The sequence below is a fragment of the Lutra lutra genome, chromosome 10, assembly GCF_902655055.1.
Source record: "Lutra lutra chromosome 10, mLutLut1.2, whole genome shotgun sequence".
Lineage (NCBI taxonomy): Eukaryota > Metazoa > Chordata > Mammalia > Carnivora > Mustelidae > Lutra > Lutra lutra.
Genome location: NC_062287.1, coordinates 95,052,400 through 95,078,583, shown reverse-complemented (window position 1 = coordinate 95,078,583; position 26,184 = coordinate 95,052,400). Strand labels below are relative to the sequence as shown.

Sequence of the window (26,184 nt, the reverse complement as noted above, 5' to 3'; positions counted from 1 at the left end):
TGTGTTTCAGACAAAGGGAATCCTAGGACAAATGCACCAAGGAGGGGAAGAGCCAGTGAGAAAAGCCATGTGGCTAAAGCAGAGTGGGAAGGGGGCAATGAGAAGCAGGGACAGTCACAGAAGGCCTTGACGGCCATGTTAAGGAGACAGCATTTTATTCTAAGGGCAACGGTAAGGCACTGGGGAGTCTAGGGCAGGTGACATGCTTCAGTTCTTGTTTTAAGAGCTCACTCCAGCTGCCATGGGAGGCTCAGACTGGAGAGGGGTGGGGACGAAGAAGGGAACCCACTTACAAGATCGAGACCATCACCCAGATACAAGACACTGAAGATGCGGACTGGGGGAAGAGAGGGCGGGAAAAGGCCATATTTGGGATGTGTCTGAAGATAGGAGGAGAAGACTTGCTGATGGATTACGTGGGGTGGTGGGAGGAATCAAGGTTGACTTTTATGGATTTGGCCTGAGCAAGTGGTAGACGCGGGACGTGGCAGTTGGGGGTGAGAAGGCTGGAGATGGGTAGGGCCATTGTGGAGTCTGCTGGCTAGCCATCAAAGTCCTCTACCTATGCAGGCGAGGCCTGGATACTCATATCAGAACTATGTTATGTGAGAGAAAAATTAATTTATGTAATCTGAAGGCCATTGTATTTGGGATTTTCTTTTAACAGCAGCTTAGCAATACTCTAATACAGAAATTGGTACCAGGAATGCAAAGCTGCCACGTATAAAAACCTAAAATCTATGGCACTGGCTTTGGCAACAGGTGGTAAGGAGTACAGAAACCAGGAGTGGAGGATGGAAAGCTGGTGACCCTTGTTATGCTGTGACAAAACATTTATGAAAAACATTACCTGTGATAATTGAGAAGATGGGCCACATGACCACTGAGCCTGTAATTCCAAAAAAATGGCTGCAAAGAGCTAAAAACATTTGCACATGTTGGCTGCTCAATGATGCTTTTAGCCTGAGACTCCAGCAAAGAGACTGGCTAGTTTGCAAGCAGAGATGAGCAGAAGGGGAGCTAATACAGAGAAGCGCTATTGTCAGGGCTGCAAAGCCCAGCTGGTTTTGTCCAAAGAGCAGAAGATCAGACTGTCGTGGTTTGCAGCCTCTCTCCAAGCTTGTCTGTGACACCAGGCAGAAGGATCGCCCCTGCAGCGAAGTATTGTATTAGCACTGTTGCCTTGTCATTCAAGTCCATTATTTTAGATGCCTTGAGGATAGCTTTCATTACAATGAGAGAGAGAGGAGTTGGGCAAGGCAGGCAGGCTTAATAACTCAGACAGGAAAGGAGCTCTGGGTATGGTTGCTGGCACGTGGAACTGACTAGAGGCAGACCGAGTTTCTGAAGGAATTATTATTATCAACAAAATTGCAAGGCTGGACTTCAAAAGCCCATGATCCTTCCACTGCAAGTATGTGCTGGAAGAAGACAGACCTTCAATACCCCATAGGGCGGTCGTGGAGAGCAATAAACAAGAAGGAATTTGCCAAGGGCAAAGTCAAGGGCCAGGGAGACCCAGGACAAGAACTTCCTCCACCACCAGGGCAGGGAAGTCCTCATGGTTCCAGAAGGGGGGCTGTGGCAGAGACTGCCAGCTGTCCATCAGCTGGGTCACCTTTCCCAGCTTCCCTTGCAGCTAAGGTTGGGCCGTGTGTCAAAAGAGTCATCTGTGCAATGTCAGCAGAAGTCAACGGTTCAAATTCTGTCCCACTTGCATGAGAGGAAAGTCCCACCCTAAGCTTCCATATTTTTCCCCATACCGACTGGAAGAGTGATTACCAGACAGACCCTGGATCCTTCCTGTTCGTCTGGATCCCTACATGACCCTGTGGGGCAGAGCTATCCACCAACTTGAAACACTTCCCTTGGAGCTCTTACATGAGAAAACAGTCAACTGAATATTTTTAAACTACTCTAATTTCAGGTGTCTATTATATCAACTCATTGTCGTCACCAAGAGAGCCACAGACATCCAAGGTCAAGCAGGACACTGGAAGAACTCGGGGAGAGGTGAAGGATGGAGTAGCAGTTTGGGAGTCCTCGGGGTGCAGAAGGGATAGTGGCTGAAAGGCCACCTTCCAGAGAAAGAAGGGGTGAGAGCAGCCAACACCAGGGGGTGGGGCTCAGATGAGCCAGTCCTCAGAGAAGCAATGTCCAACAGGGTTAAGACGGAAACCAGAAGAACATGTCAGAATGCAAGAGAAGGATGTTTCTACAAGGAGGATGATTAGAATGGTTGTCAAGAGACAGGTCCTAGGGGCACCTGGGTGGCTCAGTGGGTTAAGCCGCTGCCTTCGGCTCGGGTCATGATCCCAGGTCCTGGGTTCGAGCCCCACATCGGGCTTTCTGCTCAGCGGGGAGCCTGCTTCCTCCTCTCTCTCTGCCTGCCTCTCTGCTTACTTGTGATTTCTCTCTGTCAAATAAATAAATAAAATCTTAAAAAAAAAAAAAAAAAAAAAAAAAAAAAAAAAAAGAGAGACAGGTCCTAGCCCAGCTCTACCTGAACTTCGTGTGGGCCCTGGGGCAAGCCACTAATCTCTCTGCACCACTGAGGTCTCGGCACAAATGCTGCCCTATCAGAGTGGCCTTTCCTGGCCGCCCTTCCAAGTGGTCCCTCAGTCACTCTATACCACTAACTAAACAGCCTTCTCACATGTTTGTTCCCCTCGACGGTGTTGTCTACCTTCCCCACCGGCCTGCCAGCCTCCGCCTCCCCAGTACCCCAGCCAGCGCTGGCCACAGCAGGAGCTCCGGGTTCCTTGCAAGTGGACTGCCACCCTCTCCTCATCTCCCCGTGACCTGTGCTCCCATAGCTCCTGGCAACACCATCTCCACCGGGGCTTCCTTCCCAACATGCATAGCTCCTCTGTACCCCAAGTCCCCAGGCCAGGGACTGGGGTACCCTAGGTCACTCCTCTCGGCTTTCCTTGATAGAAGATTCCCCATCCTCAGCCCCAGGGAGGTGAAAGTAGGAAAAGAGGTCCTTGCTTCAAAGCAATGTGCCCAGGTTAGCAACCAGCTCGGCCCCCTTCACTTCTGCTCCTCGGCAAGTCTGGCCTTGCTCACAGGGGGATTCTGGGAAGAGGAGAAGGGAGGTTAAGAGATGGTCTTTGCCTCAAGGATGGCATCTGAACTCCCACGTGACCTAGCTTCCTCTGTTCCACTACTGACCTCCCCAACCCCCATCCACAGCTCTACCTCTCAGGCTGCCTCCAGGACCAACCCCAGCCCTAGGTGACCTTTTTAAACATGCTGTGCGCTCCAGATCCACAGGAGTCAGCCAGGGGCCACTGTCGGGTCAGGAGAACACGAAGCTAGAGTCCAACCCCGCTCTGCCCTGAGCTCATTCTGTGACCTTGAGTAGGTCCTACTCTCTGAGACTCCCTTTTGCCCCTCAGCGCAGAAGTAATGCTGGGCGTCCACGACGAGTGTACGGAAAGCACCTGGACGAGTGGCTGGCGTGGCAGAAACATGAGAATCCAGTTCTTTTTCGTGTTCATTATCTCATGCTCAAACCTTCCCCGCCCCCCAGCATGGTTGAGGAGATGGACAGGGACCAAGAAGCTCCTGCTGGGAGCGGGGCACTGTTTAGGGTTTGGGTGACTTATCCTCTGCCTGACTCACAAGGTAAAGGAGGAAGCCAGACCCAGCAAGGTCAAGCTCTCAGAGCAACTAAGTAATGTCTTCATCGTCTGGTGTTACTACCAGTGCCCAAAGGTGGTCCTGGGGGGCAGCACGGGATATTAGCCTCCTTGGACAGCACCCCCAGCCCCATGTCTACCTTCCTCCAAAGATGCGGGAGGGGGGGGAGGCATGGGGTGCGAGCCAGTGAGAGCTGCATGTGTCGAGGAGGGGTGGGCAAATCTGGGGCCTCTGGAGGGGTCTGCCCGGGGGTCAGGACCTGGGCTCCGTTGCCCTCCAGGCATTGCTGAGTTTGCTGGGTCCATGTGGGCTTTGCCAGGACAGGCTAAGTTGCCTCCCCGGGCCCAGTGGGGCAGAGGAGAGCCATTAAAGGGGATGAAGGATGGTTCCTTTTCTTAGTAGGCCTGTAGCCCTAGGATTACAGAGGAGCGACACAGAAATGTCATCTGTTGAAGATGCACTACGTGCCTGGCATTCTGCCAATGGTGCTTTGCTTGAACCTCCCCTAAAATCATCCTCACGGCGTCCTTTGAGGGGGAGCCTAGCCATCACCTCCATTCTGCCGACAGCCTCGTGTGCTTTGTAGCTCACCGGGTCACTCTCAGTGCTACGTGCAGCGCCAGGCGCCAGGTAGGTGTGCCTGGCCCAGAAAGCCCTGCTCCTCGCCCGCACCATCCCTGCACCTCCGACGGGACGGGAACTGCACCGGCCGAGTCAGGCACGCGTGATGCCGTATCTGCTCCATCACCCGTGTACTCTGTGGCCTTGAACCCGTTGCTTCCCACCTCTGAGGCTCAATTTCCCTATCTGTGACGTGAGGAAGCCAGACTCACGAACTGGGGCCCACCGAGCTCTAACATTTTCAAATCCTCAGGAGGATCAGGGATGAGGTGACCCGTTCACAAGCAGGAGATGCTTCCTCTTGAGCCCGAGAGTGGCAAAGAGCCCAGGTTAAGGCTGCGGGGGAAGGCTCGCTTCCACGGAGGAGGTAGCTGGGGGAGCAGATGGGGCAGGAAGATGGTAGCAGCCTGGGGAGGGGCTCGTGCCACCACCTCCTCCACTGTCCCCACCCACACTTTGGCTTTTGGGCAGAGCCTAGGATTAAAAAAAGCTATCACCAGTTCTTCGGCTATTAACAGGGCTTTGTTTCCAAGGGAGCCTGTAGTACCCTAGCCCCGGTCCGATGGGGGCAGGGAGGCCAAGTCTGTCCTGGGAGGCAGAGAGGCAGTGAGCTGGGGAGGACACACAGTAAAGCAGAAAGAACTAGATTGGGGCAGTTCTGCCCAGATGCTCCTCTGCTTCCTTGAGGGGGGCGGTGTAGGGGTGGGGGAGGCAGGAGGGTCAGGCCCCTTCCGGTGACTGCTTTGCCATCCTGGCATAAGGACCTTCACAGGTCGGCTAGAAGCCTTAGTCAGCTGGCTTCCCCCCTACGCTCACCCAGAAGTCTCCCCAGAGTCAATCTCATGCCTCCAAGGGCTGAATGAGGTGATGGTCATTCCAGATGTTGCCGTTTGGGTCGGTCTGCACTATGGGTGTATTTGGTCTAGCCACTGTGTGTATGTGTGTACGCACACGTGTGTGCATGCTTCTGGGTGTGTGTAGGTGGAATGCAAATGTGAATGTGGCATAAGGGGTGGGGAGGGGTCCGCCACAAACACACCCTCTGTGGCAGGGCCTTTCTTGCCTCTGGACCCCACCCTCACCTCCTGCTGGGGCCACTCTGCCCCCGCCAGCGAGCCGTCCGTACCAAGCCTGGGACTCCAGCATTTTACCAACTGCTTCTGCCTCACTCGGAATTAGCACTTCGTCTGGTACGAGTGTGAGCATAAAAGTGTTTTGATAATTTTGCTGGAGGGTTGCCATGACAATCCCCAGCAAGTTCCAAGAAGGGGTGTCGGTGTGCACGAGAGAGAGAGAGAGAGAGAGAGAGAGAGAGGAAGAGGAAGAGAGCCCGAGAGACACAAAGAGGGAGAGACAAAGAGAGGCAGGGAGAGGAGCCAGGGAGACCCCCACGATCTCCCCAAGTCAGACCTTCAGCGTGAATTCAGCACCCGCACCCCAGTGGCCCCATTCATGCAGCAGTGAGCTCACTATCTCACCAGCGTCTCACTGGAGACAGTGCGGTGGGACAGCAGCTACTAGCTGGCAGGCTGCCAGGGGTGGCAGGGCAGAGCTGGTCCCACTGGGGGAGTCACCCTGCCACCCTCCACTCTCAGGATGAGCCCCAGGGAGTACCAGGCTGGAGTGGGGGCAGGGAGATTTTCAGGGACTCAGACAGAGCCAGAGCCCCAGGAAGTCTCCTAAGAATCATGCCCAGCCTACAGGCCTATCTCTGCTGACGCGGCTGATGGCAGCGCATTTCCCTGCCAGGGGCCTGCTTCCTGGCATGGCTTGGGCTGTCCAGAGACTGGGCTTCTGGTTTTCTTACATGCTTTCTTGCAGGTCTGAGTGTCCCTCTTGGGACCACTGGTGTGACAATCACTATATGGATCAGGATGAAACCCCACATCATCTGAGGCCCGTGAGTTTTGCAGAGTGGGTTCTCTCCCCTCTCTGGCCAAAGCGGGGATATCTCTGCCATCTTCTGAGATGAGGTCATAGAGGCCCAGAAAGGGGTAGGAAACAGAACAAGTTCCCACACCAAGTAGCAGTGCGGAGGCAGAGTTGGGATGGAACCCAGCCCTCGACCTTAACCCAGCCTCATTGTCCTCACGGAAGACAGGTTCTCTGGAATGGGTCCATCTGGCACTACCCACTTCACATATGGACAGGGAAACTGAGGCCCACAGACATTCCCCCGGCTGATGAGCATAAAGCCAGAAGTTGTCACTGCCTTTACCGAGCCATCAGCCAGCCCCAGGTGTCCCCTTAAAGCAAGCCTCGAGGACTTAAATTTCTGTTCCCGGGTTAAAGTGCCAGTCTTGGAAGGACGGTCTTCGGGTTATGGCCAAAACAGCGCAGAGGGCAGCTGGAGCCAGCCGGGGACCCAGAGGCAAGGAGATGAGCAGTTTGCTGGGGCGCTGCCGTGCCTCAGCTGCATAAGGACATCTTGCTCGGGGCCTCCCAGCTTCTGCTATGGGAGCCATGTGGCCCTGGGCTGTGGGAGCCCCTGTTTCTGCAGCTGTGGAGAGCCAGCGTGCCCGGGAGCCCTCCGAGGAACTACTTTCCAAGCTCCGGACAACAGCTACCCTGGAACTGCAGTCTCAGAGGACAGAGGCAGCCTCACGCCCGTCTCCAGCTCGGCTTACATCTCCCTTTCAATTATTCACCAGCATGGCTGGAGGGGGTGGGCACCAACAGGAAAGTGCCGTGGGCTCTGGAGACAGCCTGCAGGGATGACTTTCCCGCAGCCTTAGTAAGAGGCAACAGCACGAGAATAAGCAAACAGCAGCTCAAGACTGCCTGCTTGGATACCCTGGTTCTGGTGTTTGCTAGAAAGTTCTTCTCACTACTCTGTGATTATGGAAGCCTCATGACTGCCCCATCCTTCTCCCGGACCAAACTAGCTGATTTATTAAAACATACTAAGGCCTGGGCGCCTGGGTGGCTCAGTGGGTTAAGCCACTGCCTTCGGCTCAGGTCATGATCTCGGGGTCCTGGGATCGAGTCCCGCATCGGGCTCTCTGCTCGGCAGGAAGCCTGCTTCCCTCTCTCTCTCTGCCTGCCTCTCCGTCTACTTGTGATCTCTCTCTGTCAAATAAATAAATAAAATCTTTAAAAAAAAAAAAAACATACTGAGGCCAAACTAGCCCTGTAGGAGGGTGAATTTTTAAACAGACTCCAAGAAACCAGTGTCAAAAAGATGCCCTTTCACGTAATGTGTTCTGAGCCTGGCCTTTAGACAGGGTACATTGTCAGTCTCGTGAATAGCTACTGGCCCACTTTGGGGGCCCAGAGGGTCTGTCCTCCTCAGGCCCCATCTTCCTCCTCAGACACGGCCTCAGGCTGCCTAGTGTACATGAAATGCTTGCTGTGCCCCAGTCTCTTTGCATGTTGTGGACATGGCAGGGGGCAGTCACTCCCGGGGTACCCAACGTCAGGCAGCCTCTCTCTGACATTGCCCTGCCTGTCACCGGTCATGGAAGGCATCTCCTCGGTCTTTCTTCATGCTGGTCACAAAAAAAGCATCCTGAACCTATCACTGCACCATTAAGCTTAGCCTCTGAGATATCTCCAAGCTTTAGTTAAGGCAACAGGCTCAGAGATGTTTGGGAACTTTCCCAAGGCCACACAGCCCAGCAGAGATAGAGCTGAGATTTGCTCCCAGGTCCACTGGTTGCCAAAGCTCTTCCCATCCATCAGTCATCCCCATGACAGTGGCTCTTGAACCTAACCAGGGAGGGGTTCAGTGGGAGGAAGGACTAGATGAAGAGGGCTGGGTCCGGGGAAGAATCTGGAACTCTAACTGGGAGCCAGGCCCCACTGCCCAACAGCTCTACCAGAAAGAAGACTGGTGTCCTGTGGGCCAAGCAGTAGAGTTGGGCGGGGTAGGGAGGGGAGTATGGATGACATCCAAGCCCACTCGTTTCATGTGGAGATGCAGGAGAAGGCCTGGGCGCCCCTCCGAACTCACGATGCCCAGGGATGCAAGACAGAGTGGGTAGTGTGCGGCCAGATGGATGTGCCGGGGCCTCTCACCGTGAGCACGGGCAGGAGTAAACTCAGAGCAGCGCACTCCAGCACCTTCGGGCCAAGAGTCTCCACACCTGAGACTGGAAACCACTGTTTGCAGATACTGAGAAGAAAACCACAAAGGCTTGGCTGATAGAGGCCATGAGGCCAGAGTAAATGGAACAGAACTGCGAGCTGCCAGAAGAGAAAGGAATCTTCCAGATGAGCTGGGGCAGTGTTTTCAGACCAAGAGGCGTGACTCACTAGTGGGCCATACCAATGGATAGGAGGCTGTGGCCAGCATTTTTTAATGATGCACAACAGTACAGAAAACAGGAGAGTAAACACATGTAATAAAGCTTTAGTTTTAAACAGGGTGTGTGTGTGTGTGTGTGTGTAAACTTTTTTTTTTTTTAACCATGGGTTCTGGTCCAAAAAGCTCCAAAAAACACTAAGTTGGTTCAACCCCTGTATTCTGCAGATGGAGATCTGGGGCCAAGGGCAGGACAAGGCTCGGCCCACAGTCCAGACACAGGACAAGTATCGTCTCCTGATGCTTGGACACTACTTCCCCAGTGCCACAGGCTGCTTTCAGAGGCCTGACTCCTTGCTCATCTTTCAACCTTCGACACTCTCAGCCTTGGTCACTCTTACCCTATGTTGTTCCCAGGCTAGAAGCAGGAAGAATTCGGGGCTTCGCATGGAGGTGTTGTGACAGAATGTCCTCAGGCCCTTCCTTTTCTAGACTGGTCCTACTCGGGCTCTTTCCCTGCCTCCTTTCCTCCCCCGACTCCCTCTCTATGGGAACATCCCAGAACCAGGGTCCTTTCACACTCCCCCTGCCGCCACGAATGCCTCTATGCAGCCACTTGCCAGGTCCCTCCTGGCCATGCTGGGCCCTCTCTCCCCTGAGGCCTTGTCCTAGACCCCTCTACAAAGTGACTCCAGCTCCACAGGCCGTGAGATCTGCCTGAGGCCCTGAGTGAGCCTCACCCCACCCTGTTTCCAGGGCCCAGGACTTCCCTTCACATCTATACACTATCACAGCTGCCCTAGATACACACATCGCACTCAATTCTTACAGCAGCCCTGTTTTATAGGTGGAAACACTCAGGGGAGGGAACTTGCCAAAGACCAGGCAGCCATCAGCAGAGCAACGGCCCCAACGTGTATACCTGGGCACTACCCTGCCGGGCTGATTCCTGGCACACCTTCCCCCAAAGCATCCTGGGCTGGGCGGGAAGACGACACCAAGGGGATGGGAGCGAGTATGTCTCACTTTACTCTGCAATGAGGAAACGACTGCCCCACTCTCAGGAGGGCAGAACACCAGAAAGGCTGCACCCACCCTTCTCCTGCACCCCTTTCTTTCTCCAGGAGGGCAGCACAGACTTCCCTGAGAGGCAGGCTTGGGAGGAGGAACTGGGTTAGGGGAATCTGTCTCCTCGCCGACTCAGGGAGGTTGGCAGCTGGTAGGGACAGGGCTTGCTGTGCTGGTTCCCGAACAGGGTACCCCATGTGCCCCAGGGTGCCCCTAGACTCTGTGAAGGAGTAGCGAGAAGTCTGACTGTGATCATGGCTATAAGCCAAGGTCTCCCATCCAGGGTTATCGGTAAGAACACTGGTGTTTTGATCTTGTAGCTGAGTCCTGGGTCTGTTTTACTCATGCTTCAGCATTTCTGGCAAGAAAAGGGTGTTATTAGCACCAAAAAAACCAACATCTTTTCTCCTCGGCTATCCTGGGGATCCCCATCTCTCTGCTTGGGCTCCTGCCCCGTGGGTCCTCCCACCTGCAGCCCCTCCCCTCACCCCTCCTGAAAACTGTTCCCAGCCCCCCGTGGCTCCCAGGCCCGATCTGGGCCCCTCTCCCTCCCTCACTGTCCATCCTCCAGCTCACCGCCCCCCACCCCAGCCCCGCCTCAACACAAGCCACCCAGGACCCCCACCATCATTTCCCAGTCCTCCCCGTTCTCCCAGGGCCTCCTCCACCAGGCAGCCTCTCCTGACCACCACCCCAAATTGTATCTCCTGCTTCTCCCAGCCCTGTAGCCCTCACTATCAGGGCCCCTTGCTTCACAGTCACCTTGTCATGGAGGTGTTTCAAGTGTTTGTCTTGTTTTCTCAACAAACGACACAACATCTGACCTCAGTGCTACTGCTCCCCAGGACGTCCCGAGTGCTTACTTGCTTCTCCTTCCCCGAGAGAAGCTCTGGAGAATGCTGAGTGCAGGGCCTGGTTTGTTACTGGTTCTTAAAGCACAGCACGAGTTTTCAGATATGCTCAGACAACACTGGGAGGAGAAGAAGTTGGTGCCACCTTTTTGGAAAGCCATTTACATGATCAATTCAAGGCCTTAGAAATAGGCACAGCCTTCCAAATCCAGGGGAGGACCCCACTTTTAGGAATGTATTCTAAGAAAAAAATAATAGATGTGCATGAAGGTTTAGCCACAAGGACGGCCACGTAAGTGACAGGATGGTGCTTCTGTTTCTTGAAGAGTAACATGGGGATAAAAATAGCTTCCAGTCCCCGGGCTGCTATGAGGGCTAATAAATCATGAGTTAATATACATAAAGCACTTAACACAGTGCCTGGCACCAGATCCAGGCTCTATGGAAACGTTACCTGTTCTTTTTATTCGAACTGAAGTCTGAATGAGGCCAAATCCTGGGCTCCTTGCTATGACAGCACCCTGCCTCCCACCATCCCTTCTCCTGTGTTCCCAAACCAACACAACAGTTACTAATAATAGCAAACACCACCCCGACAATGACAACAGCAAAGATCTAAACACCCAGCACAATGGGACCGGTTACCCAACGCCACAACTACACACAATACTACGCAGCCGTTCAGAGCCATGTTACGGGACAGTGGTTAATGCCGTCCACGCAGGTTCTTGATAAATGGGAAAAGGCTACAAAATAATGAGTTCAGTATAAAGCTGCCCCCCCCCCCACTTTTAAGGATACAAATATGTAGAAGAAATATACTGCAAAATGTGAAGTACTGTTGCTTCTGGTTGTGAAGTTACCAGGGATTTTCCTTTTTACCTTTCTTTTTAATTTCTTGCCAAAAAACACTCCTTTTGTAGTCCGGAATAAAAACTAATTTTGAGAGCGAATAAGTCCCTGCTGGCTTCCTCCTCCCTGCAATAGAAGGGGCCGCGTCCTCCTTTTACGCGTTCCCGCCACATCTGATACGCAATCTGCGGGCATAAAAGCCCCGGTCTCAAACAGAATTCCAGCCCGGCAGTCTGGTTTCATCTTCCAGGCCAAGGCGTTCTGTACAGAATCTAGAAACTGCCAGCAAGGACGGGAAAACAATGTGACCGGCGGGGGTGCGCCTGCGCCTGGTTGGTGGCCTGTCCCCAGGGCTGGGGAGGCTTGAACACTGCCCCGAGGGGGAAGGGGCAGTGGAATGAGGCCAGGGACGGGGCACTAAGAGACCAGTCACCTGGGGAGCATATGGCGGGGTTGCTGAGAGGGAGCGGAGCCTTGGTGCGAGGCCACTTTGGCATCTGGGGGCTCTCGTCAGCTTGGTCTGAACAACTTCCCAGGAGACGCTTAAGTGCAGCCAGATCTTAATGTGATCAGCCTCGCTCAGGGACAATTTTGTTTTGTCCCTATCCGTGCCACCGCCCCACCCCCCACCCCCCAGCCGCCCTGCAAGCTTCTAGGCCTCCCCTCGCAGCCCCGCTGGCAAGAGAGGTGTGGGCACCCCAGGGAGCTTGCCAAGACTCAAGGCGGGGGTACGGGGCCATCGTCAGCTGCGGAGGGATCACTCAGCCAGGGGGCGGCTCTGGGGGGGGGGTCAGTAGGGTACGTGGGACGCCCGCCTATGACAGACGTTAGCAAGCGCGCTACCATCAGGAGTGCTCCGTTTGTGATCTCGGCCGAGAGAGCTCGGAGAGGTGGCTGCTTCTGTGTCCACTGCGCGGCTGAGGAAACAGGCTCGGGGGCTGTGTGGCCCAAAGGGCCTCAACTGGAAAGGGCAGAGTGGGACTCGAGCCCCAGTCTGCCGGCCTCAAGTGGAGGCTTCTCCCACAAGGCCGTGGCAGACATGGAGGCTGGAGCAGGCGTGGGGTGTCACGGCTGCTCCCTAATTCCCCCTGCGCCTGCGGCACTGGAAGAGGGGGGCTCGCCCCCTCACAAGGCTGACTCAGGCCCGTCTTGCCCAAAACTGTCCAGCTCCCTGTCCTCCTCGGCTGCTGCGGGGCTTGGCCTGCACTATTCTCGGCGGGAGGCGGCCACCTCCAGCTGCAGCAGGGACTCTGGCCACGCATGGAGCCCCCTGACCCGTGAGGCGCAGACAGCCAAGACCTCTCCTTGCAGGGCGGCCCCGCAGGCAGTGTGACTTTCTGGGCTGTCTGTGTCTGTGTTCCCACTTGTCCCCAAGTGCTGCCTTTGGCCAGAAATCTCAAAGGAGGTCACAGCATCTGAGCGGTGGAAAGAACAATGGCCTGGGCACTCGATACTGGTCTTCCTGCTGGTTCTGCCTTACAGGCCAGGTGCCCCCACGTAAGCACCTCCGGACCTCGGCTTCCTCATCTGTCCAATGGGGAGAGCAGTTCCTAACCTTCACCCTCACGGTACTTGGGGAGATAAAGGGCAAGGCACGTGCGAGAGTGCACTGCGCTCCTTTCGGGCCCACCTCCTCCCAGCACGAGGCAGGAGGCTGCTGCGGGGGCAGACTGGGGGAGAGAGGGACAGTGAGAGGGAAGCCAGACAGTAAGACTCTCCCTGGATTTCCTACCTCTGGACTAGCTGTCTTCCCTTCCCCTTCACTGCAGGTGAATGGAGACAAAAAGCTACTATGCGAGAGGGTGCTGGGAAGAAATGAGTAGCTAATCCCTTAGACATTTTCAGGGGAAACATTCCAGAAAACTTTTCTCTAACCAACAAGGGCAGAGGAAGACACTTCTCCTGAGACCTGCCTGGGTGGTCCTGCAGCCTGAACACACTTGGGCCAGAGCCTGGGAAGCAGCCCCAGGCCTGTGGCATCCTTATCCACCCATCCCACATTCTTTCGGCAGGGAGGATAGAGCCCTTAAACCAGCATTGTTTTGGGAGGCGTGGATTCCGTTCCTGGAGAGCCTCACTCATGCCTATTCTCCAAGTACAGACCCGGAAAGGCAGGGTGGGAACCAGTGGCATAGGGACAGACTCGACCATCACAGCACCTGGAAAAGGGCCTGGCGGGAGGCTTCCTGCCCCAGCCTCTTGGACGGGGGAGGCAGCCCCTTGCAGCGGCCGGAAACGTTTCAGCCACATCAAGCCAGGAGGGTGCATGTGTTCTGACGGCCTTTTCAGGGGCATCCGGATTATCACGTGTGCTGCTCGGCAGGCCCTCCTGCAGGAGGCAGCTCACTGTAACCTGATCGTGCGGCCCCTCCAGAGCCCACTTCTTTTTGGTTCCTGTCCCGGGGAAAAGCTCCTAGGCTCCCAGGCTCCTATTGGTGTCTCTATGCTGTTTCTGGTGAAGGGACCAAGACTGCAGCTGTCCCCTATGCCTGGGGCCAGGGCTGGGGAAAGCCCAAAGACAACACAGAAGGCCTGCTGACAAGCAGCCCCACGGGCCTCTTCCAGCCCACCCCAGGACACCAGATCTTAGGATCTGATTGTCCTCTAGGTACATGCTCCTCCAGCTGATTAAAAAATGAGAAAACGACCTCATTAGGGTCACTTTTAGTTAGAAATCAGATTAAGGATGTTACAGGTCCAACACAGTTGTTTTTGTTTTGTTCAGAGAGAGAGAATGCTCACGTGCATACCCAAGTGCGAGAGTGGGGGTAGGGGCAGAGGGAGAGGGAGAGACACCCAAGCCGACTCTGCACTGAGTGCCAAGCCCCATGCGGGGATTGATCTCATGACACGTGAGATCATGACCTGAGCGGAAACCAAGAGTTGGATGTTTAACCAATGGAGCCACCCAGACACCCCAGACCCAACACAGTATACGCTGGAAACTCCCTTCTGGCTTTCCTCTTTCCTTCCCATCCAGAAACCTACAATTTGTGTCCAGAGTTAAAAGCTAGTGAGGTCAGAGGCCAGGATCTTGCCTGAACATGCCCACACTTCTGGAGGGCCCCTGAGAAAAGGGACTGTCCCTGGTGTTCAGGGAGTGTGTGGGGGGGTGCGTGTGTGACAGCACAGACGTAACTGTAATGACAACATTGCCACACATACCTTGGTCAGCATGGCACTGGCTCACCTGAGAAGCAATCTTTTCTGTAATGCTGGCTGCAAGTATCCTGCCTCACTTACCCTGTCCTGTACTGCTCTCTGACACCAGGCCCCTCCGCCAGCTTTAACCCTAAAAGATAGCCCCGCCCAAGAGGGGGCTCTGTTCACAGGCTGGGAAAGGCACTTGTAAATCAGCACAGCTGTACTAAGCCAGCGGGAAAAGGCACAGTTAGTCTGTGTTCCGCTCTAATAAACAAACATCAACGTCATTCCCTGATGACCCTCAGACTCAGGAATCGCCCTATCTGAGACTGGATTCCAGCAGCACAAAACTGACCGGGCTCTCCCACGACGGTTCCTTCCAAGGAGAAAATGGGGCGGTGGGAAGGGGACAGTTGTAGACTAGGTCCTTCTGAGGAGAGCGAGTGGGTGGAACCACGTTAAGTAAAGATTTAAGCAAACAGAATGCATCGCTATGGAAATATTCAGCTTTTTCAAAAGCATCGTTCAGAAAAGTAAAGCAATCAAGGCTTCAGATTCAACACTTTACAAGTGTTTATGACCAGAAAAGGCAAAGTGGGTCTTGGATATTCTGCAGCCAAGTAAAAGCTGCTAGAATCCAAGGAAGAAGTATTCCCAGCAGGGCAGGGACCCGTCACATGTCGAGGATTTCTCTACAGTCCTCCGACGGGAGCGTTCTGCTCAGCACAGGACCCGCTTCCCCCTAGTGGCGCTGCCATGACACGATTCAGGAGACAGGGCCACTTGCGGTCCAGGTCCAGGAAGACCTACCAGGCACTAGGGCGAGGTCATGATCAGCCACGGAGGCCGCAGAGATGCAGTGCCACAGGCGGTGTCAGGTTTATGAGCTCGTGTAACTCCAAACTTAACATGAACTGTCCATGCCACCAGAGCTAGTGGTTTAGTCAACAACGTGAATCGGGATTTCAGCATGGAGGATACAATCGGATACCGGGTATGCACGGTCCTGAGGCAAGCCGCCTGTCGTGAAGACCTCTTTAGGGTACAAGCCGACCTGTGTTCTTTGGGCTGTGTGCTGACTGCAACAGTGCTGTCGTTAAGTGTCACGAAGAAGCTTGATGCTGACTTTGGGTGTCACCCAGAGCCCCCAGAGAGACTCACAGAGGAACATCGAGAGGAAGGGATCACGCAAGCAGAGTTTGCTGGGATAAGATCAGAAACATTGTTCTGGGTCACAGGAAGGTTGGATGAGAATTTGTCTAACTTGCCAGAAACTGGATTCTCTCCCCCCAAAATAAGCTTCCTTAGTTAAGTGGCCGACTAGGTGTCCAGTTGGCAGCCTGGTTTCTGACTAGGAGCTGCTAACGTTGATCAGGAAGAGAGGAGATGCAGATGCCTGAGGACAAAGAAAAGCCAGAGGACAAACAAGGCGGCCGGGTGGTCCGCTCCGCCAATGGGGTCCAGGGGTGAGCCGGGCAGGGATGCCCCCTCAACAATTCTGCCTAAATTCCTCAAGGCAGAGGAAAAAGCACGCAGTTTAAGGATTCACCTGTGGTTTGAGTTCTGGTTCTGCTGCCTGGAAGTCCTATTAAATCATTTAGCCCTTCTTTTGGGGGCCTCAACTGCCTGGTCTCTACAATGGAAGAGCGCCTCTTTCCGGCCAGGCTTTGGGGAGGATAAGGGATTACATGGACAAAGCTTCCAGGACACTTCCTGGTAGGTTATTAAAGCTCAAAAAAAAGCAAAAACTTAATCTGTTTTTCTTCATGCTACATTGTTATATTTGCTTCCTCTGCTTTACAAGTAATGTTGGCAAAGCAGCTCAGCCCCTAATTCCTAGGGAGGATCTAAGGCCAGTAAAACACAGCAACAGGTCAGTGCAGTCCCTGGGCATCCTTTGCCAGGTTCTGAAAATCCCCGTGCAGTCCTAAATCCTGTACTTTAACTCTATGGCAAGTACCTACTTGTCATTTCAAAAGGGACATTATCTTTGTGGTTAAAAAAAAAAAAAAGGTGTGTGTGTATAAGGGGTAGATCTAGCATTGGGCAGCAAGGAACAAAAGCCAAGACCGCTGCTCTCAGCTGAAGAAGCCCGGCCGGTGGCTCAGGCTGTCGGCCGTCAAGTAGGAACTCATTTCCCCGACAGCCATGGCAGCGATGAGTGAAGAGATCAAACGTGCAGCTGACACAAGGGGAGGCCGTGACCCTACATCAGGAGGGATGCCGTGACACTGGGAACCATCTGCCAGTTCTTTCGTCTATGGGAGCGGAAGAATTTCCCAATGTCATGCATCAAACTCACAACTGAAGCCGGCTGTTACCACCCTGGCCAGGTTTTGTTTAATAGGAAAACAGCTAGGAATCAGAGGTTTTATTTGGCTTTTATGGTGATTTGCATCGCCCTCACTGAAAGGCTTGGTGTGACGCTCAGATTTTATAAAGCATTTAATATTTCTTACAGAAGGGAGCCATCCACATGTCAAACATTAAAAAAAAAGTGGCGGGGGGAGGGGGAACCCAATGCGAAAAGCCAGAGAGTTTGTCAGAAAGCAGGGCCCGCCAGGCCTGGTGTTACATCTGACTTCGGGGAAGAGCCTGGCCAGTTTTCGGCACTTTACCACCATCGCCAAAGCCAATCTGTCTTCCAGAACGGAATGGAAACAAGATCGAAAGCAAGAAGGCTCTGTAGGTTTTCCCAGCAGGCAGCTACGGAAACTCTAACTCTCTTGTCCTGTTTTCATCCATTTGATTCCATTTTCTTTCTCTCGAGTTTTCCCTATCTCGGTTTGGAATCAATCCAGCCCAGTACTCCTAAGTCAAGAGGTCAAGAAGACACATGATTTTTATGAGGCAAGAAAGGGCAGCCACTCTGTTCTGTTTTGGGAACCTTGGTGACATCATGGACTGTTGACTCTCTGGAGCTCGTGTCTAAGAGAGCACTGAGTCAGAAGAAAGCTTTCGTCACAGGGCTCCCGGAACTTAAGGTAAAGACAACTATTAGGTAACCGAGTCTGACCCCAGAGGGCTGCTCCTGCTTCTCACTGGCTTGGGTTTAAATGACTCAAGTCAGTCTCTAGGGGAAACTCATCTATGTGGGACAGCTGTCACTAAGCAGGACATTTGCTGCTCTTCAGCCTAAATTTCTCATGACATCACTCAATTACTTCTGTCTCGGAGGGGACAGTTTCCTCTCGTATTACAAGTATCTAGACTGCTGCCTGAAGACGGCTGGGTTACAAGACGCGGCCTCCACTCTTCGTTCGGATGCCTGTAACCTGTCTGGGTCTGTCCCAGGAAGGAGACTCGGTTAAATAAAGTGCTCCTAGAATATGCAGCTTTCCATTACGAAAGCACTGAAGCCAAGATGTTGAGCAGTCAAGGCAGACTTCCACGAGGCTCTGTGAGGCCCCCTCTGTTTGGGTTTCGGCAACTGCCTGCCTGCGGAGGCCTCCAGGGTCACTGACACATGTTTATATCCCACTTCACGAAGTCACAAGGAACAAACACGTGCGCCTTTACCCCAGAGGCAAAGCCCATTCACAGTGCCTCAAATGAAGCAGGGCGGGGGGGAAGGAGAGAAACTGCTCAAGGACAAACCCACCGTGAGCACAGCCACAGCAGTTTTTAATTTGCCTAAAGAAGCTCTGTGATTTTAAGATGTGATTAGGGGTACTGTTCCCACAGTAAACATAGTATGAATATGACCCGCTGGCTGTCATTCAATAGGACTCCAAAGCTGGGAAGCAAATCCCACCCTTGTCTTCTGAAGAGCCTCCCTGCGAGATCAGCTGGACCAGCCTCTGGAAGTTTCTTCACGGTGGAAGATTTGCTCAGTCTTGGCACAGCTTCTCTCTCAAAGCTCTCACATCACCAGTGCGCCCCTCCAGGGTCTGGATAAACTGTCCGAAAGGTCAGGTTTATTCTCGGTTCTCTAGAGTGGTACTCTTTGGGCACTCGATGCTAAATGGAAATATAATAATTCTGACATAAACACATTTATGAGGACATGGACATATTTTGACTTCATCCCCCCTCAACCCCCCACGAGCATCAGTAAGCTCTCTGAAGTCTTGTGGAGAAAGGTTTTCTTCTCTGAAACAAATCCTTCCCCACCCCCATCACTCCAATAAGCCAGCGCCCTCACACTGAGGTATTGTTTTTATCTTTTCTAATTGCTGCTCTTCCTCACAGCTTCCTGCCATGTTCCCAAATCTCGCAAGGCAACACATAAATGACTGAGACCAAAGAAAGACATGAGATTCTGCTCCCAAGCTACGTGTTCTTCCATGAACTTGCACACCTTAAAGAAGACCCGGTTTTAAGAGAGCCTGGCCTAAGGTGAGAAGCTGTGCCGCCCGGTAGCCACCCACTGGCTACCCGAAGCTATTGTAATGAACTTAAATTAAATTAAAAATTCAGTCCTTCGACACACTAGCCGCATTTCAGAAGACCAATAATAGCTGTGCGTGTCTAGTGGCTACAACATGGCGCCTCAGAAGATGTAGAATGTTTCCGCTGTCACCGGAAGTTCTACTGGATGCCACTGCTGCAGAGGTCCATTTTGACTGTCAGAATCAAAACTCCTGGAAAATGGTGTCACTGAACCACCGCTCGCTCATGATAAAAGCAACTTGCTTTTCACATTTACTAGAGAAATAAATAAACAGAAGCCGTCAGGGCACGGCCTCCACATGAGTCCAAATTCCGTGCATGTTCTCACCTGCCAGTCAGCTTGTGTCGATCCTTCCATGATTAACAAGGTCCCATGATCCAAGGGTATCTTCACTCTTTCCACATACGTGTAGTCTCCGTTCTCTTCCTAGAAAACAGCATTCATTGCACTGTTTTTTGCTTGTGTGATCAAGATGCAATGGAACCTGGCAATGGTCTAGAAGTGCAAACCTCTCCTCAGCAACACAGTCGGGGCTCATCTGCTGGCTCCGTCCGCGGCAGCCATCTGGCCTTGAGCAAGCTGTGTCACCACTCTATACCTTAGTTTGGGGATGACGACGGGACCTGCCACACAGGGCTGCTGTGAGCCTCCACTGATGCAGTCTGTGTCGGGTCACCTGGAGACTGGCGCACACTAAGTACAGCGTGAAGTGCCAGATACTGTCATCTGCATCTAAAATGCAGAAGAGCCCATTCCGGCCTGTGAAGGAATTAAGTTATTTATACAAGAACTCTTTACACTGCTTTATGCTGGGCTCTGTGTTTTGCCATGGTCTGTGTGGAAAAAATGGGCTTTTAAACAAGACACGGTGGGGGCGCCTGGGTGGCTCAGTGGGTTAAGCCGCTGCCTTCGGCTCAGGTCATGATCTCAGAGTCCTGGGATCGAGCCCCGCATCGGGCTTTCTGCTCAGCGGGGAGCCTGCTTCCTCCTCTCTCTCTGCCTGCCTCTCTGCCTGCTTGTGATCTCTCTCTGTCAAATAAATAAATAAAAAATCTTTAAAAAAAAAAAAATTTAAACAAGACACGGTGTAGTGAGTTCTCATTGCCTTTTTACAATTTCTGCTAATTCACTAATCGGTGCCTATGTTAAAACTGGTTACAACTCTTCCTATAGCTCTTCTGGTGTCTACACTCTTTTTTCTTTGCAGAACAGTCAACAGCAAGATTTTCTTAAGGAAGTTCTGGCTTGCCCAGAACAATGCTGCAAACTGAGACTGGCCATTGAAGCCTTGGAGCACAGACCACAACTCCTGACCACTTCACACAGAAATGCCTTGTATTTACATCGCCCCTCTCTTCCAGAGAGCTCCAAGTTCATTCATGTCCAGTGCTCTAATGAAGCTTCAGGCCCGGCCTGCAAAACAGCCAGTAGGTGAGGGTCGTTCCTCCTTCACGGCTGACAAAGGGGTGAGTTCAAAGAGCTTGTCAAGAGTTGAGGCCCGAGCTTCCTGATCTTTCCACTTCCATTCTGGGTAGATCCACCCATCTGTCTACTTCACTTCTGATGCAAGGGACTGCATCTGGGTTACTGCAGGATTGATTTCCCTGCAATACTGTGTTTATGTTTATTATTGTAGGGGTGCTTCTGAGAACATAATTATTTACAATGATTTCCCTCAGGAAAAACAAAATCAGAACCATAATGAACTTGCATAAACAGTTTAAGTTCCAGGTCCCAACCCTTGGCAGGGACCTCGTGGAGCACAGTCATAACTTTAACAGGCAGAAGATAAAAGCAATGTTTGAAACAACTTTTGGTTTCGGTGACTGATTTCATTTGTGCCTGCCACCTTTTCTTTTCCAGCAGCAAGTAAGCACTGCAGCGTTAACCTCTGACCCCTCAGCCACCCAGAGAGTGGTGGGAAGGTGACTCTGTCCTTGGGTGGCCCCACTGCATCCAGAAAAGCAAGAGGAGGCTCTCTGAGAGAAAGGATTCCAACCAGAGGAGATGCACGTCCTACTGGAGAAAAGAGACAGACGGGAGTGCATCGTCCATGAGACTTAGAGGGCTCGAGGTTCCCTGATTTAAGCTGTAAAGTCAGCTACCAGATCAAGGTTTAACAAAGGGAGGAGCAGATGTTCTCTTGCCCTCTGCACACTGCAGACTCTGGGAGCGCAGTGGGACCTTCATCCGTAGCTCAGGCACAGACACGAGGGCAGGGATGCAAAACAAAGTAGAGAGGAAAGGCGCTACCCAGACGTGAAGCCAAGCCTGCGACGAAGATCTCTTTGAACAGTAAAAGCATTCCTGGGAATGAGGGGTAGCCAAGGCCAGTGGAAGAGAAGGGGTAAGCACTGTAGTTCTGCCTGGAAACATGAAGCGGGAACTGAGCCGGCAAATGAGAGAGAGTTCCACATGCAAAGGGGAAATACCAGCCCCGATGGAAAATGATGTTCCACAGCGCCATGCCCCACTTTACGTTCCTAAGATCTGCATTTTCCAACCTGAGAGAAAGCCTCGGGTTTTACACATACTTTTACACATACTACATCCAGTATAACGTTCAGTTGTACCTAAAAGCAAAAGAGGGAGACCCTTCACTTGGGAGAGAGCCACTCCTGATCAGTCCCTGAAAGAGTCGCAGATGCCCAGGGCACCCACTGCACGAGGTGATGTCATCACTCTGCTGCCTGCTATCTGTCCCTTCCAACACCCTGGGCTCAGAGAGCACATTCTAATCTGCAGAAGGAGACAGAAAAGAGGGCAAGGGATTCTACTGAGACAACACAAAGCTCACAAATGCGTCCTTCTTGTCTTGAGGCCAGAGTGCCAACAGAGCCCAGAACTACCCTTCAACTTAACCAAGACACAGGGAGACTTTTTCCACTCAGGAAGCAGATAAAAGGCCGACAGAGCTCACGTGGCTGTGCATAAAAGCTCAAATTGATAAATGGATAAGCCACGCTGGAAGCAAGGGTCAGACTGTTTAGAGGAGTGCATTCACAGCCATTAAGCATGGTTAAGTTATCAAAACAGGGCTCTGTGACCCTTCTGATTTACTCAGGTCTTTCTTCAAAACAAAACAGAACATACCCCTAAAAAAAGCATTGCTTGGGATAAAATTTTCCATCCATGATCCCAGTTAAAAGAGGCTTTTCAGGAGTGCCTGCCTGGCTCAGTCAGTAGAGCATGTGACTCTTCATCTCAGAGCTATGAGTTCAAGCCCCACGCTGGGCATAGAGCTTACTTTAAAAAAAAAAAAAAAGAGGCTTTTTAGGATCCCAGTCAGTCTGTAGGGTGGGTTTTGTTGTTGATGATTTGGTATTCCACACAAAATTTCACAAGCAGATGAAAAAAAATGCAAAGAATATATACTTTTTGGGGCGCCTGGGTGGCTCAGTTGGTTAAGCAACTGCCTTCGGCTCAGGTCATGATCCTGGAGTCCTCGGATCGAGTCCCACATCGGGCTCCCAGCTCCATGGGGAGTCTGCTTCTCCCTCTGACTTCCCCTCTCATGCTCTCTCTCTGTCTCTCAAATAAATAAATTTAAAAAAAAAAAAGAATATATACTTTTATATTAATGCTGACCAACACTCTCCCCTCCTCCCCAAGCACAGCCAGTTCATTTGAACACACAATTATGATTCCCAAGGAGCCCTGGGCCTTCCAGAATTCTATACTCCAACGTCAGCCTATTTGGTTTCCGTTAGGAAAATGGTATTTCGGGGAAAAGTCTGGGTGTATCTGTCATTCTGTCATTACTAACCACTCAACAGACAGGAAACCTAAACATGTTTCTTTTCACTGGAAAAGTAACTTCATGTTTCACAAGCTCTGCGTAGGTTCTTTATGTAATTGCTCCTTTCCTGTTCCAAAAACGTGCCTTAGGAATTACAACCAACAATTGATGCTTGAAAATCAGTAGCAGCAGAGTTTTTCTCTCTACAGAATAAAAGTGACACGAGTTCACTAAAGTAAATGACACATGGAAATTACTGGTTTGCTGCCTGCCTTCCTCCTCTCTGATAAACTCTGTGAAGAGAGTGTTGTCTTACCGTTTCAAAACATGCTCAGCGCCTATTACACACATCAGTACGTATATGCTGAATGAGGAAGAGCATCGAGAAAATATAATCCTATCATCCAGAATTCATGCAATGCATGTAGAGGAAACATTCTATATATACAATCATGTACTTTACATATTGAACATTATATTGTGGGCATGTTTTTACGCCTCAAATGTATGGTATTTCAGAAATGGAGTTATATAATATTCCTTTATATGTACATATCTTTCCTTCTTTACACTCGCAAATATTTTTGACCACTGTATATGTCAGTCACTGTGCTAATGTTAAGAATATAGCAACGAGGGGCACCTGGGTGGCTCAGTGGGTTAAGCCTCTGTCTTCGGCTCAGGTCATGATCTCAGGGTCCTGGGATCGAGCCCCACATGGGGCTCTCTGCTCAGCGGGGAGCCTGCTTCCTCCTCTCTCGCTGCCTCCTTCCTCCTCTCTGTACCTGCTTCTCTGCCTACTTGTGATCTCTGTCAAATGAATAAATAAAATCTTTAAAAAAAAAAAAAGAATATAGCAACGAGGTACTCACTGTTGGACAGTGAGATTTTAATACACCAGTACTGCCAAAAAAAAAAAAGAAGAAGAAGAAGAAAAGAAAGGAAGAGAAAGAAAGAAACAAACAAACAAAGGCTACTACAAGTAGATCTCAGGCAAAACATTTCTGAGTATTTTTCTAAGGATATATTTTCAAAAATGGAATGATGGGATCCAAAGATATAAACTTTAAAGCAGTCTGACTTATACTAGTAAACTGCTTTCTTAAGAAGGTTGTAGCAATTTATTATTCCATCAGGAAAATACTACAGTACCGACCTTCTGGTCAGATCACTGATACTGAACATTACCAACTAAAATGATGAAAAAAAAATTGAGGGGAAAACTAACAATTCATTATTCAAACAGGGAGTTCTTTACTAACCCCATTCAACATTTTTTCACATGCCTATTTGCTATTTGCATTAATTCTGTTGTGAACTCTCTGTTCACATTCTTTGTCCATTGTTCTACAGGATGTTAGCATTTTTCTTATTGACCTGTAACCACAGACCCTAAGATACTTACCCTTTGTCGTACTTTGTGCAAACACTTTTTTCTCATTTGCTATTTGTCCTTTAACTATGTTGATGTTTAACACAGAGTAGCCCAAAAACTTTGAGTCAACTCTTGACCTTTCTTTGGTTCTCTTTCATGGTTTTTATGCTTAGCAAGTCTTTTCTCATCCTGGGGGAAGTTAAATATACAACTGCATTTCCAAATTTTTGGTTAACAAAAAAAAGTATACGCTTTTTTAGACTTTATCATCTACCTGGTATTTATTTGGCTTCCTCCTCACCCCGAGGCTTCTTTTTGTAACATTTTCCAAATACTTAAACCAAGGCACACTGCCAGACTTTTTGGACAGGATCAACCAATGTATGCTGCCCAGATGCCAGGCATGTTAGGAACTACATGTACATCACCGCTAATGCTCACCGCAACCCCGGAAGGGCGGTGCTATTTTCCATTTTATCAAAGCAAAGGGAGCTGCAGGGAAAGCGTATCTCTAAGGCAGAAGGCTGGCAAGAGGAAGGCAGGGCTAGTATTTCGACTTAGATCTGTCTAGCACTAAAGCTTATAATCTTTCCACCATACTGTGCTCTCCAAGTGATCTCCATTCCTTCTGAAATCCCGTCGCATTTCCTGTCCAAATCACATGGCACCCTGACTGATCCGTAAGGGTCACAAACACCAGCAAGCAGCATAAATGAAGAGTGAGGGCAGGATTCAGTGCAGTAGGGAGTGAAGACCATAGAGAACCAGAGAGCATGGGGTGTGCAGACAGGTGTAGCTTTGACTCATTGTTCCCTCAGGGCTGTCTGATTTTCAAGGTTTTCCAGGAAAGCTGATAAATGGGATTTTTATGTGAAAACTCCTGAGTTAATAAATTTTGCCAAATAATCAAATTTTGTTAAAAATGCTAAGCAGTATAAACAAGTCTGAGGACCAGATTCACAAGAGCCACCCACCTGTGTTGCTGATGGACCCATCATAAGACTCATTTTATGCCCACATCTCATCATCCTATCTGGCCTGGAAGCTCCCAAACAAGGCCAGTTGTAGTCTGCCTGGCTCCTCTGATCCTGCTTTGCCATTCCAAATAGTAGTGCCTGATAGAAAGCTCAGAAAAGCTCATGCAATTTCAAGTATATATTCTTAATCTCAGTGACCCAACTCAAGCAAAAAAGGCCGTTCAAAGCAAAATATACTTCCAAATTAATGATCTCAATTTACAGTGAGACATTTGATTCTCCAAGTCATCTCTGATCCTCTGAAAAGTAGATGAACTACTTATTTTAAAAAATCCCATCATTTTACTAAGAAGATGTTGATGAAAAACAAAACACAAATGAGCAGAAAGAACAAAGTAGGAGCCTGCTACGTATTTCTCATTTCCTGAGCTCTCCAGAAGCACTTGACATGCAGTAACTGTGATTAGTTTCTGCACTGGAGGCAAGAGGGAAGGCTTCAAGACTACAGTGGGTCCCTGAATCCTGGAGAGGACTCAAGTGAACACGAAGGTGGAGAGCGAGCGTAAGGGAGGGCAGAGAGATGATCTCATGGAATGGCGCAAGCACACAGGGAACAGCAAGATGCTAAAGGAGGTTGGGCATAGATTTTGTAAAGATTTGACAGTCTGACAAAGGAACTGACGTTTTATTTTATCTTTTGTTCCAGGAGGAGCAAATAAAGGCTTCTGAGTTGGAAAACAAAGTGATGAAAGCAGTGAGCTCAATCTTGGCTCTCTGCTCCTCTTTAGCTCCTCTTTCTCTCTCTTTTTTAAAGATTTTATTTATTTGTCAGAGAGAGAGAGAAACAAAGACAGGCAGAGGGAGAAGCAGGCTGCCTGCTGAGCAGAGAGCCCGACGTGGGGCTCGATCCCTGGAGCCTGGGATCATGATCTGAGCCGAAGGCAGATGCTTGACTGACTGAGCCACGCAGGCGCCCCAAGCTATGCTCCTGCTCTGAGTGATGACGCGCGACTGCAGAGCTTCCCATATCACCTCCATGATGAGTTCTAATTCGGCTCAGCAAGCAATTACTGAGGACACACTGCGCGAGTGGTTTAACAGTGTGCTTCGGCCACCTCCTCTGTACAACAGGGGTAATGGCTATACCAACGTCGCGGGATTACTGGAGGGCGGAACGTAACGCATTCAGAACAGGGCCAGGCACAGAGTCTGTACATTTTTTATTTATCATCATCACTTTACTGTTGTTATTCTGACAATTCCCCAAATGATGTTT

The 26,184-nt window shown here is 51.0% G+C and overlaps 2 protein-coding genes across 12 annotated transcripts in view; both read right to left on the bottom strand.

The window, feature by feature from the left end:
- The window catches only part of LOC125079411 (very-long-chain 3-oxoacyl-CoA reductase), a 339,719-nt gene that overhangs the window by 99,681 nt on the left and 213,854 nt on the right, over nt 1–26,184 (bottom strand). The window lies entirely within an intron of this gene.
- The window catches only part of ALKBH3 (alkB homolog 3, alpha-ketoglutarate dependent dioxygenase), a 38,179-nt gene continuing 30,004 nt past the window's right edge, over nt 18,010–26,184 (bottom strand). For 7 of the 8 annotated variants that reach the window (XM_047692995.1, XM_047692991.1, XM_047692993.1 and 4 more), the window contains 2 exons: nt 19,145–19,243; nt 18,010–18,384 (listed from right to left, as the gene is read on the bottom strand). In XM_047692995.1, the coding sequence (XP_047548951.1) occupies nt 18,292–18,384; nt 19,145–19,243 (192 nt within the window). In that variant the 3' untranslated portion in view covers nt 18,010–18,291. Of the gene's footprint in view, nt 18,385–19,144; nt 19,244–19,401; nt 19,441–26,184 lie in introns of those variants that run through there. The other variant, XM_047693000.1, reaches the window with a different exon arrangement.